A 14,010-nucleotide genomic window follows, 5' to 3' on the forward strand; every position below is an offset into this window, starting at 1 on the left:
AGTAATTCTACTGTCATTTTCCCATTTTTTAACTATCTATTTTAACACCACCTGCTCTTGGATAACCTCCTTTAACTTCTTTTCTACTTCAGTGTATCTGTTTACTAATGTATCTATATCACTTGCTACTTTGTTTAGTAGAACACTTGCCTTTAGTCTGTCTTCTCTCGTTTCTTTCATATAGTTTATCCATTCTCTTTGAAACACTTCATCACTGTAGACTCTTCCTTCTGTATGTCCAGGACCAGGGTTTAACTCCACATTTCCAATAATCAGCAGAACTGATAAAACAGCCGCGGCCACAAATATGTTGATTCTATCCGACACTATAGCATATTCACCTTTTGAACATCTGCAACACTGCCCTGCATTGAAGCACCCGATTCGCGCCCTGTAAGAATTTAGGTCGTCGCCCATACTTTCTTGACACGCTAACCTACTTGTATACGCTGCTTACTACACAACCGTTCTCTACGACTGCACTTTGTGAACTGAAATGGACTATTACACTTTTACTACGTCACACTACTTTCGACCAATAAAACGGTACGAAAGGACGTCTTTCAATCAATCATGGCTGCTTATCGCACAATTTTATCGCGTCCCTAGCATTTGTTTAATTTTATCGCGTCCCTAGCTTTTGTTTATTTTTATCACTACCCTAGCATTTGTTTCTTTGTTTGCCAACATTTCAAACTGCACTGGTCTGGCCGTCAAAAAACAGAAAATTACAAACCACTTCAGTTGATGTACATAACTTTCAAATATGACTCGCATTTTGGCATTCAAGAACAATAATTAATAAAGATATACCATGTACACCAACGAGTTCACTTCTTTTACGCACACGTCCAATATAACATCAACTGAATCACCAACCACCAAAACATTCAAATTTGAAAATTGTACTTTCAATAATTGTTTCTTTTAAAATTATCCATGTTTATTTTTTATTTCACCATCGTTAATTAAAACGTTTCTTATTTATTTCATCATCCCTAATTAAAACTTTTCTAACACTTGTTTATATTATTTAGGTTATGTTTGTTATAGCTTCTGCTATATGATATTATGGATAGTCACGTATCAGAGATTGTTTAATACTAAGATTTATTGAAAATCATCTGTCAAGTAACGTTGATTACTGGGAGCCGGATGATTGAAGTGGAATGCAAATGTTTTAATAAAAATGAAAGCCTTCTTGACTAGTAACCGTCCACAGAGTTCAATGATGATTCCATAGTTGGCACAACTGATACCGGTAACAAGAAAACATCATCATAAAACACTACTGCCATCTAGCGTAATGTTGAGATGGTACAATAATACATTTGAAGACAGTTGTATTTTCGTAAGCCAATTAATATGTTATTGCATTGGAGTACTTTGTTACTTCTAATCTTTATATAGCCTACTTTCTTCTAATCGTGTAATAGTCAATTAAATCCCACTCGAGTTTTGATTTTCTCTAGATAAATCAAAACCTCTAGTGAGATTACTGTTGATAAAAAGAAAGAAACAGCTCGTGTCATATGCAATTGCAATAACATGGCGTGAACCCACGAATCATTTTGACAACACAATTATTATTTCTGCCTAATTACTGTAACAAAAATCACATAAAATAGTAGGCCTAAACCAACAACTGCATATCTCAACTAGTTGTTGTTTAGTCAACTGTCCGAAGACATGTCCGAACCTCACAAGTGATACCAACAAGGCACCACTTATGAGGCAAGTAGACAGGAGATACAGTGCTTACATCGCCGACTAGTTACATATTATACTAGTCAGACTTCAGACGCATACAAACAATTGTTCTTCCTCTGACACATATCGTCAAGTGAGATGTAGGTACTACCTGATAATTAGATGTACATATCAGCCAGAACCTCAATCAGGGGATGTATCTCAACTTATGCGAAATAATGATTAATACCATCAGCTCCTTCAAATTGGCAAGAGATTTCAGAATCAGAAGATAAAGATTCAAATTTCAGAGAACAGTGTAATGGCATCTACGTATATAAAGAGATGAAACATATGGTCCAAAAACTAAATCTCCAATCAAAATTAAATGGCTTCAGCACTGGAATTTCTTGGAAAAAGGCTCGAAAGTTACCTTCTTCCGAAATAGGACTAAAGAGCTGTTACCTATATTTTAGGAAGCATGGTTCGCCTTGCCCTTGTAATGCTGCGAGTGTTTTTTAAGCCAAAGTTAAATATTGAATACAATATTCAAGATCGGCGTTTATTTATAGACTTGTATAAAATAAGTTTAAAGCCTGTATTACTACATAATGTTAAGGAGCTGCAATCTGTTCCCATGACCCGTGCAGTTAGCATGAAAGAAACATACTGAGTATATCTTAGATCAGTGATCATCAGCACCCGCTGAAATGGGAAACGGGTAAGCAGTGCATCGTAATATGCTCCGTCGTGCAGCAGGAAGAGTGAGAGAGCATACCCGCCAGCAGTCACGGATGCGCCATAGTGCAGTCTCTTATCAGTGGGTAACAGACGCTAGCCCGAGGGTCCACTGTGCTGATGACCGCTGTTTTAGATTCTAGACGTCGTCACGTCATTAATGCCCGATTTCTGGTACATCTCAACTCTTAACTGCTCATATAAATTTAATTGCACTGATGACTATCATGAGTTTCCGGAAAGTTAAATGTAGATTTATCAGCGCTTGTAACTAATAGTTGCGGTAACTCCATTTTTAGTATCTCTTGTCGTCCATAGATGTCTCCAGTAGCATTTTGTTATTTATAGTTACTTTCGTTTGCAGAAGTTTTCAGTAGTAATATAGTTGATAGGCAGAAACTAAGCTCCATATTAGAAGGTACAAGATATTTTAGCCTAACTAAAGAACTTTGTGATAAACAACAGTGTACATATACGCATCCATCTCAATCGTAATATGATTAGAATAGCAATATTTGGCTTCATCATCGATGTAAATAATACTACTGGAGAGAGGGCTAGATGTAACTTCCGCTACGAAACTATAACTGTTGAGTGGAAGAGAAGGCCTTATGGCCTTAACTCTGCCAGCGAAAATAAAACATTATTATTATTATTATTATTATTATTATTATTACTATTATTATTATTATTATTATTATTATTATTATTATAAATACTGAGATAACTGTAGTCGACTGTGTCAGCTATGGCAGTCATACTGACAGATACGTAAAAATACTTTATATTCGTCCATATGAATGCTTCCATTTAAATGTTCAAATGGACTTTTCGGAGCCCGAAATACCATTGTCATTGGTAGAGCACCCAAAATAAAAAAGAACATATATTCTTTGACTGACGACATAGAGTCTGAAGTTGATGAGGAAGACGAAGCTGGAGGTATTCGAAATTGTCTTTACAGACACACGATTATCCTAATATGTTACAGAAAGTAGAACATTATGTGTAAGTTAGTAAATAATACGCTAAAATGTTAAAAACAATATCTTACCGATAATTTAGAAAATTAATTTATTGTAACCTAGAGTGTTATACATTGTGTCCCACTCGAAGGTAGTCTATTGTTTCTAGCACCCTCAAAACTCAAGCTTCGTGACTGTATATAGTAGACAGTGGTACAAGTACAAAAAAGTACAAGAGTAGCACGAGATTGTCACAGTAGATGCTGAAAATGTCCTCCACGAGCGTTAGTACACAACTTACAGAAGACGACGTCGCACGTTTCTGAAGGTTGAAATCCTTGAAATATTTTAAATTAATGTTATCGGGGCTACCTTCGAGTGGGACTCTCGGTATAATACGCCTATCAGTTATTATAGCTTACAAAACAGTAATACAGTAGCGCTGCATTTCGGTTTTTGTTCGTGGCCTGCCCATGTTTATCCAGATACTTGTTCTAGATAATGAGATAATAATTTTAGCAAAAAAAATAGTTCATTATATAAGTACACACTTTATAATTAAGGCCGAGACATTGAAGCAGATTTAATGCGCCGCGCCGTTACGTAAGTCGGTGCGATTCAGACTTCACTGTTATAAACAAGACTTGCATCGCCTCTGGCAGCACTACGAGACGTTGGTGTAGGAGGGACTGCAATGTGCGAACATGAGACAGGATATCCAGGTACTACAAACTTCGCCCTACTCCATAGGCAACCCAACGGTACATGGAAGTGAAGCATGTAAACTAAACAACTGAGTTAGTTGAAAACGGGTAACAGGCCTTATATCCGGTTCATGTTTATCGAGTTTTTGTAGAACCGAAGTTCACTTTTCGTTTTTTCAATCTTTCTCTTTTCTTACATATGTTCGGTGCCTTTTTCCTTAGTTCCTCCCCTCCCTGCGCCTTTATGCTTTACTAGCTGCAAAAAGGATGTCAGGCACATATCTTGCGAAGTTGTGCACAATAATTAGTATAGGTAATTTTTCTTGTTATTAATATGACTAAACATTCACAAAAATATAGTATAAATAAATCAAACAAATATATTTTAAAAAGCATATGCTCAAAGTACCGATTAGTATTGTGCAATGTTCAAACACAAGAGAGGAAACCAAGACATTACAAACTTCATCTTATTCCATATGGAAAACTAATCGTAAAATATATACTCAAATCCGTAAGTGGTTTAAAATAATATCCCGCAATGTACGAACATAAGAGAGGCAACCAAGACATTACAAACTTCATCTTATTTTATATGATGAACTAATCCCCAAGATCTGTGCTAAAATCCTTAAGCGGTTAAAACATGAAAAGATAGGATGACAGGAAATATGTTTATAACAAAATGAAACAAACACGACAGGCTTTCTTCTGCAGAGCGAACATAGACGAATGTCGAACTTCGCTATACTTGACTAACTTGAATCTAACATACGGCTCGTAATGCACGTTGATAATACTTCCAATATCCGTATAGTCACACAAATATTGTTACCGAGAAACTGTGATTTATTTGAATATTATGTGAAGAATAGCCATTTTCTATCGGTAATTGGTATAGTAACCATTATCATGTATTTTTTTTAAATAATGTGATGTACCTCTATGTACGTATATTTCTGTCGATGTTTAATCACATTTTTGTAATTAAAATTATCTGTCCTTACATCTAAATAGATCTACACAAGATTTGTTCTAAAATCCTCACTCAGCTAAAAGCATGAAGGGAGGGGAGGGGAGGAGAGAGGAGGGGAGGGGAGGAGAGAGGAGGGGAGGGTAGGTTAGGAGAGGCCAGGAACTTCAAAGGCACAGATTATGTAAGAGGCAAGTTCTTGCGAGCTTTGACAGAGATTTCAAAGAAGATTTCGGTTCGTGTCACTCTCGACAAACTTGAACCGAACATAGAACTTGAAATGCACGACACTAGTAGGGACATCTCGAGAGGTCGATGCTAACTGCAGGACTTGCAATCTATACATATACACGTAATAATATTACCTGAAGTGTCTGATTGTAGCTCTTTGATTTCTTCGTTTTTTTTAACAGCAATCCACATTTTCAAAACTAACTTAAAGGCGAGTATTGGCTAATAAGTTCTTGTAAGCAGAAAAGCTACGTTACACGTCTGAAACTACAAATGCATATTTTAAGTATTTTATTTATTTGTACATCTATGTCGGCCGGCCGCATTACATTCCCACTAATAACTCCACCAATTACCTCAGCTTGTACACTGTTAAGTTTGCATGAAACATTATTTATTATTGCAATTTGTTCTACTAGTTCTGCTACAGATTTTTTCAAAGGCTTCAAGTGAAATTAATCGCGTTTTCAGCAATATATACTGGAAATCAATCAGCATCTATCTACTGTACTTTATTGTACGTAAGCGTCATCTAAAGAATGTTATACTAAGTATACAGGTGACATCAGACTCATGTTTTTCATTATTGTATTGCTTGTCTTCTGTTTTTGTTGTAAGGAACGTTATTAGTGAATGCTGATTTTGTCATTTCAACATTAAATTTGTTTGCCTGAGCGCAGAATTTTCAAAAGCTATTGAATGATGGTCGCAATTTCCTCTGTGCTTGTGCTAGAGAGATGCAGTAAAATGATGCAGAACAACCAAAGTTGACCTAGAAAGTCTAGATCTGGCCAAAAACTGAAAACTACAGCTCGTGAGGACCGATTTATAGTGCTGCAGATTTTAAGAAATCTGTCATGAAACCTGGGTGGAAGCCCGAAATGAACTTCCAGAATGTTATGGGTGTCTACATAGGCCTAAGCGTGAGGACAGTTCGGAAAAGTCTAGGGAAAGTACCTCTAAAGCCATGACGACCTGCAACAGGTCCAGCATTGACCCCAGACCATCGAGGTTTCGATTTGCCCATTGAACAAACAGCTTACCCCTGAGATAACCAGACGACAGGGACAGAATCTGGAGGCGATCTGGAGAGCGTTATGCAGCATGTGTTTCTCCGACAGCCATTCAGCTGCTATCATTTTTATCTATTTTTAAAGTGAGTAATTTTTCTGCCTGTCAGTGTATATCCACACTGTATATTAGAGAAAAATACTAGCCTATATTATCTTCCTCACTTCACTCCATCCAAACATAAACTGCACGCATGCCTCTGAAGAGAAAATGATCTTATCGGAGAAATGCAACTTTCGCTCTGGTCTTAGGGTCCTGTGCTAACTTATGTAAACTTCTGTCTACACTTGGATATTATATTGTGGAACATTATAAACACAGCTATTCAAGAATTAAGCATCAAAGACTGGGTGTAAAGTATAATTTCTGGCTGGCTAACTGCTTGAAACATCAACTTCTTGTCTATGCGGATGACATGAATATGTTAGGAGAAAATCCACAAACGATTAGGGAAAACACGGAAATTTTACTTGAAGCAAGTAAAGCGATAGGTTTGGAAGTAAACCTCGAAAAGACTAAGTATATGATTATGTCTCGTGACCAGAATATTGTACGAAATGGAAATATAAAAACTGGAGATTTATACTTAGAAGAGGTGGAAAAATTCAAATATCTTGGACTAACAGTAATAGATATAAATGACACTCGGAAGGAAATTAAACGCAGAATAAATATGGGAAATGCTGTTATTATTCGGTTGAGAAGCTTTTGTCATCTAGTCTGCTGTCAAAAAATCTGAATGTTAGAATTTATAAAACAGTTATATTACCGGTTGTTCTGTATGGTTATGAAACTTGGACTCTCACTTTCAGAAAGGAATAGAGATTAAGGGTGTTTGAGAATAAGGTTCTTAGGAGAATATTTGGAGCTAAGAGGGATGAAGTTACAAGAGAATGGAGAAAGTTACACAACGCAGAACTACACGCATTGTATTCTTCACCTGACAATTAGGGACATTAAATTCGTACGTTTGAGATGGGCAGGGCATGTAGCACGTATGGGCGAATCCAGAAATGCATGTAGAGTGTTAGTTGGGAGGCCGGAGGGAAAAAAGATCTTTGGGGAGGCCGAGACGTAGATGGGAAGATAATATTAAAATGGATTTGTGGAGGTGGGATATGATGATAGAGACTGGATTAATCTTGTACAGGATAGGGACCGATGGCGGGCTTATTTGAGGGCGGCAATGAACCTCCGGGTTTCTTAAAAGTCATTTGTAAGTACGTAACTGCTTGAAATTATTACACTCTGTGAGGCGGTGGTTGTATTTTCTTCGTCATCCTAGCTTCCAGGATGACTCAGACATGCAGATAGTCCCGAATCAAATTCGATTCTTCTGAATATGAAATGGCGGCCGATGTGTGGCGCTGACATCACATCCACTTCGTGTCGAAGTCAACAGAGCGAACTTTTGCCCATATCCCCACACGCCATACGACACCCCGTAATGCTTTTACGTTACTTATTTAAAATATCCAACTTCCAGGGCTGAATGACCGTATATTCAGTGAAAACCATCTCCTGCAGGGTCTATTACATCTCACTTCATATTTTTCTGTCATTCTGTTAAATAAATAGCAAGTAGATCCGCGCTGCATGGTAGTCAATACAAAAAACGTAACTGATACACTTTTATTAAATTTAATAATATACATATCATTTAGCCTATAAGTCTTTCCTGAGCCGTTTTATAATGCAATAGATAGTATGGACATTCTGAACATATGAGGGCACCAGGTAGTAATTGTATTGCACTCTGTGGCTAAAAAGTAAGATGTTTAAATGTAATATTTTCTATTTTATTAATTTTATGACTCTGAGATTTTTAACATCTATTTATCACACCTTTTTAATATAAAAATATGCGAAAGAATCCTTTTGGGGGTGTTTGTTTATGATCACCTTATTTTTAAACTATGGACTGCACAGAAACAAAAAACATTTAACATTTATATAGGTATCATTATCTCAAAAACCACTATTTAAATGAGATTCTAAATTTTACATGTTGTTATCCAACCTTATTTGGCAGCCGATGAAGCCTTTTGTTACTTTTTGTAGTAAAATTTAATAAAAAAAATATTATAATTTTAGTACAAATTTTAAGCTATTTTTTCATTCAATATTTCTTTAATTCAATGATTTTACAAAATACTATAATAAGCCATCACCGGCAGTATCAAACTCCATGAAAAATTCATGCAAAAATTCATCACTCTATCTTTAATAGTTTCTGAGATAATATGTTTAAACGGTTTCTGTGCACTTCAAAATTTAAAATTTGATACTCATAAACAAACAAGAGCACGAGCACATGCTCATTTCTGGTAACTATAGTCTGAATAATACTATTTAAATGAAAACTGTGAATCAATTTCAATTTGGATTTTGAATTTGAAAAAAAACGCTGAAGATTATTCATTCCCACATTATTATATTAAAAAGGAGTGTTTAATAGATGCTAAAAGTTGCAGGGGCCTATCTTTAATAGAAGCGAAAATATTTTCAGTTGTTTATTTTACGACGCTTTATCAACCTCTACGGTTATCTAACGTCTGAGATGAAGGTGATAATGCCAGCAAAATGAGTTCAGGGTACAGCGCTGAAAGTTACCCAGCATTTGACCTTAATGGGTTGAGGGAAAACAGCGGAAAAACCTCAACCAGGTAACTTGTCCCAACCAGGATTTTAACCCGAACTCGCTCGTTTCACTGTCAGGCATGGTAACCGTTACTTCACAGCGGTGGACAGTGGGAATATTAAACCAAAACGTCTTTAGCTACAGAATGTAATATAATTACTACCTGGTTACCTTAAACCTTTAAAAAGACGTGTGGAATATATACTCGTATTATACAGGGACATCATTTTATTTTTACTAACATTTTCAATATTAACCTGACTATACCTTTGGAATAACGATTGAGAACCGGAAACACTGTTTGCTACTCCTTCCACGACACTAGTGTAAAATACAAGACAAATAACTTTACTAGGTATAGGAGGGAAGAAAAGTAGTGCATCCATTTACGTAAACTAGGAAATGTTACGATTTTGAGTTTGATCATTTTCGTCGGGTTTTTATTTAATCAAAATACAGTACAGTATTAATAGTAAGTGTTTTAATCGCTAACTGAACTATCCAATCGGACGTATTCATTATGCAATGTATACTATACTGTCTACAGCACATTAGTATACAATATTTACAGTGCATTTAAATTTTAAAAATAATCAAAATGTGGATATTTAAACAAATTATTGAAAATGGTGGTCGTTCATTTCGATACAGGCTTCAAATCGTTTGTACATATTATCAAAAACGTTTTCAAGCATATCTTATGAAATTGAATGTAACTTACGGTTTCTTGAATGTAATTATTTAATTCTTCTATTGTTGCAGGATGTTTAGCAAAGACAACTGTTTCACAGTAACCCCAAAGAAATAATGCAAAGCACTCAAATCAGGCGACATGGGGGAGCCATAATCCTACGCCTGTTGAAATAATTCTGTACCTACTCTATAACAGTGTACGTTACGTACTGTCAATTCAATCTTCACTTCTGCCCGATCCGCATTGATAAATTTACTCAGATATGCTATCCACTGCCCGTCCATGTGGTTATGTAGGAGGATCTTAGAAAGGGGGGAAAATCACGTGACAATTCCTTACTTAACGATGCCCTTTTATTTAAATTATTTTAAATAGTTGTATAATATTAGGTAGAAGTCCAATTCCTAACAGCAAATGTTTTCAGAAAAGAGCTAAGATAGCTCAGACACTAGCCTTTACAGAGGGGCCAGCAGACACGGGTGGGGGATACCGGGATGCGACGTAACTAAACGGACGCAAAGTACCTGTGCGAAAATATGATTCAATAGTGAATGAATGCTCTTTCTTCACTGAAAAATGCGATCATATTTCTGAAACATACTATACTCACTCACTCTATACTGTTTATTATGATCGTAAGACGACTTTGCGGCTTTGGTTGTATGTGGAAGTCTGCTACTAGAAGGAGTGGGAGTGAAGTACATTCGAAAACTCAGGTACAATAAAAATTGAAGTAAAAATAAAATGATGTCCCTGTATATCCCATGAAAATGTTGAGGTCCGTCAAAAGAACTGACGCAAGATGACAAGCCACATTAACCACAGAATGAGAGCGAAGACCAAGATCTTGGTGACCATGTAAATCCTCTCTAACCTGCAAAAACAGAAACAGAAACTTGGATCACAAAAATGTGATCAGAGGAGAAGGGAGAAAGAAAGATAATGTGGATCAAAATATAAAAGTGCTGAGGAAAGCAGAATCAAACAAAATAAAATACGAGTCAAATAAAATAAATTTTAAAACTGAGACTGAAGACAGAGAAGGAACCGAGAACGAAAGAAGGAGAATGTGAGGACAAAAAAAGGAGAAGACTTGTCGAAACGAGGGGGATCGAGAAGAAAGAGAGGAGAAAGTCACAGTGAAAGGAGGAGGATACAAGAACGAAAGGAAAGCAGAAATAAAAACACAGTAGAGGAACTTTTTACTGCATCTCTAACTGGTGTGTACTGTACACCTTCGGCAGCAGCATAATGCAAACTACGACCATCATCTCGTCAATAGGGAACAGAAAACGAGAACGAAAAATTCATATACTCATTTACTGTAGTTCTACTGGCTTACGCCTGGCATGTGTTCTTAACACGATTAAAAGTTTCAGGTTTTTTATCTTTTATTTAATTTAATTTGTACGTTAAATTGGATTACAGTGATTTGAGATTTCAAAAACAGATTCTAAGTAGTTGGCGAAAAGACCTACTAAAAAAAGATACAAAACATTTGGTGCAAATTGCCGTCTATACTCGGAACACTTCGAAAACAGCCAGTTTATGAATTTCAGTAATACTTCATGAAGGTACAGGCTACATCGACTCTTACAATTAAAATCCACATTTTTTTTTCCTTAATGTCTCTCAAACTTTAATGACATGTTTCTTGGGAGTGAACTAAGGAATTTATATAATTTAACCTGAAAATCGAATTTGGGTGCCCAAAGGCAATTTTTTTATTAATAAACTTTTGGACCGACCTAACTCCATTAGAAATTGCAAAACTTTTATCATTTCCTTCTCACGTAAAACTATATCCTTAAAATATAATTATTCTCTTAATAGCGTCATACTAATTATTAGGAAATATTGCATTAGAGATCTTGGTGTTCTACTTGATTCTAATTTTTTTTTATAATCATGCTCAATATACTGTATTTATAACCATTCAATAAGAATGTTTAGTTTAGTTAGGTCTATAACTTATTCTTTTTCTACTTCTATGCCTGTATTAATTTTATACTATAGATTGATTAGATCTAAACAGTTACTTCGAAATGCATTTGTTGTCTGGAATTCCATTACTTCCACCGACTCGGTTAAATTGGAAAATAAAAAAAAAAAATCTTTCCTTATGTCCATTTAGATTTTTATCCAATTCCCGTGTTTTTTTTTATTTTATTGGGTTATTTTACGACGCTGTATCAACATCTAGGTTATTTAGCGTGTGAATGAAATGAAAGTGATAATGCCGGTGAAATGAGTCCGGGGTCCAGCACCGAAAGTTACCCAGGATTTGCTCGTATTGGGTTGAGGGAAAACCCCGGAAAAAACTTCAACCAGATAACTTGCCCCGACCGGGATTCGAACCCGGGCCACCTGGTTTCGCGGCCAGACGCGTGTTTATACATATGAGATTAATTGTAAATATTTAAATTGTGGTAGTCTATATGCCAGACGTCAAGATCTTGATTACGCTGATAGGCAAATTAAAACTTTTTTTTTTTTTTGCTCCTTTGAACGAAAATAGGTGGCTATTTATAATTCGACCCCGCTGAAAGCAAATATGGAATTGGAAATGCTGTATCACCTTTCGTTTTCCAGGAATTTTCCTTTCATTTTTAATAGAAATTTAATTTCTGTTGTAATACTTACGCTTCGAGACTTCGGACCCAATAGAGCAGTTCAGTGGGAAATCCGCGTAACGGCGTACTACAGGCATGTCAAAACCCTGCACATTGTGCAGCAGTCTCTGTGTGATGTGCACTTTCTATTCCCCTACCTGGAGAGAGTGAATCGTCTTGGAGGGGAACGCGACAGAGCTATGCAGACTTGCAACAGCATATCAGTTTTTCTTTCAGTAACGCAGTTTCAGTACTGGTGCCGATTTGGCTGTGTCTGTGAATGAGTTATGATAAATAAAGTGAGGAGTTCACAGATAACGAAGAAGAGAAATTATGAATCATATAACATAACTCTTATAATGTTTTCCTCAGCCAATAATCATTATTTTAAAATGAAAGGCTTTCATCAGCCAATGTCAAGGTAATAGTGTTGTGACAGTTTAGATCAGATTAGTAAAGTTATCAAAATATGATATTGCCAGCGCTTATTTCTTAATCAGTACTCTCACGGCAAAACGAACTTGACAATGGCGTTGTTTTGGAGTCTATACTAACACAGCCATCAAAGATTAGGCGACTTACGACTTTCATTTCATAAGCTGGTAAGTGATGAGAATATGGTGAGAAATATTTGTGAGGACTCTTGAGGTTGTAAGGAGCGAAGAAAGGAACTATTTGCAAGGCGGAAAATTTTTCTGAAAATATATATAATGGCAAATTTCCCATCTCACGTCACTACATTATGCCAATATACTCACATTAATAAATCTTTAAACCTGACATAAATAGAATATCGTCGCACCACAGCTTGTGAACTACACTTTTAATTTCTTTCAGTAACGCTCCCAACTTGTCGAAACTTGCTCTCAACGTTTTCCAAATAAACTATATATGAATTTAAATTCTAAGCTTAATTTATATCATTTATTAATATTAATGTTAATTCATATTGACATACAGCAACGAAATGATTTCAGTGTAAAAACTTCACAATGTGCTACTGCATGTAATTAATTGGGCGTATATTTTCTTCAACATTTGTGTGCCAATGGTCCCAATAAATAATAATGCATGACGAACAATGAAAGAGTAGGGTCTATTACTTTAAAATAATTACTACCTACTACGTAAAATTAAATACTTGTTCGTTTTTTGTTGTTTCGAAATTACTGCAATATTTTTTTCTTCAAATACTATATAAAAATCATATTAATAAATTATTCTTTACAAACCACTACTTTGTCAAGTATAACTGAGTAAACAAAGTTTCCTTTAATTACAGTTGTCCAGTATAATAATAATAATAATAATAATAATAATAATAATAATAATAATAATAATAATAATAATAATAATAATAATAAAAGCCGTAAATCCCCAGTGGGGCAAGGCCTCCTGCTTGGGCAGGGGTGGCTCAAGTCTTGACCATCAGAAGAGCCGACCTGATGGTCTATTTACATTCCTAGTTCTTTGTCCCCAATTTCACTAGCACTGGTTGTTGCTGCCGCACAAAGTTGGTTGACTGCGTCCTTCCACCGTGTTCTTTGGCGTCCTGTCCTGGTCCAGGAGTGGAAGTGGAGTGAGGGTTGGGGGGACCTGTGGGGGGGCTGATCTTGTTTGATTTTGTGAGATTAATTTAAATAGTTTGAATAATGGGTTATTAGTATTGACTATTTGTTCATTTAAAAGAGG

The 14,010-nt window shown here is 35.8% G+C and overlaps 1 protein-coding gene across 3 annotated transcripts in view; it reads right to left on the minus strand.

The window, feature by feature from the left end:
• Positions 1–7,968: 7,968 nt before the first annotated feature.
• The window catches only part of LOC138706264 (fatty acyl-CoA reductase wat-like), a 30,228-nt gene continuing 24,186 nt past the window's right edge, over positions 7,969–14,010 (minus strand). For 2 of the 3 annotated variants that reach the window (XM_069835348.1, XM_069835345.1), the window contains one exon: positions 7,969–10,580. In XM_069835348.1, the coding sequence (XP_069691449.1) occupies positions 10,490–10,580 (91 nt within the window). In that variant the 3' untranslated portion in view covers positions 7,969–10,489. Of the gene's footprint in view, positions 10,581–12,476; positions 12,593–14,010 lie in introns of all 3 variants that reach the window. The other variant, XM_069835347.1, reaches the window with a different exon arrangement.

Source organism: Periplaneta americana, chromosome 9 (assembly GCF_040183065.1).
Source record: "Periplaneta americana isolate PAMFEO1 chromosome 9, P.americana_PAMFEO1_priV1, whole genome shotgun sequence".
NCBI lineage: Eukaryota > Metazoa > Arthropoda > Insecta > Blattodea > Blattidae > Periplaneta > Periplaneta americana.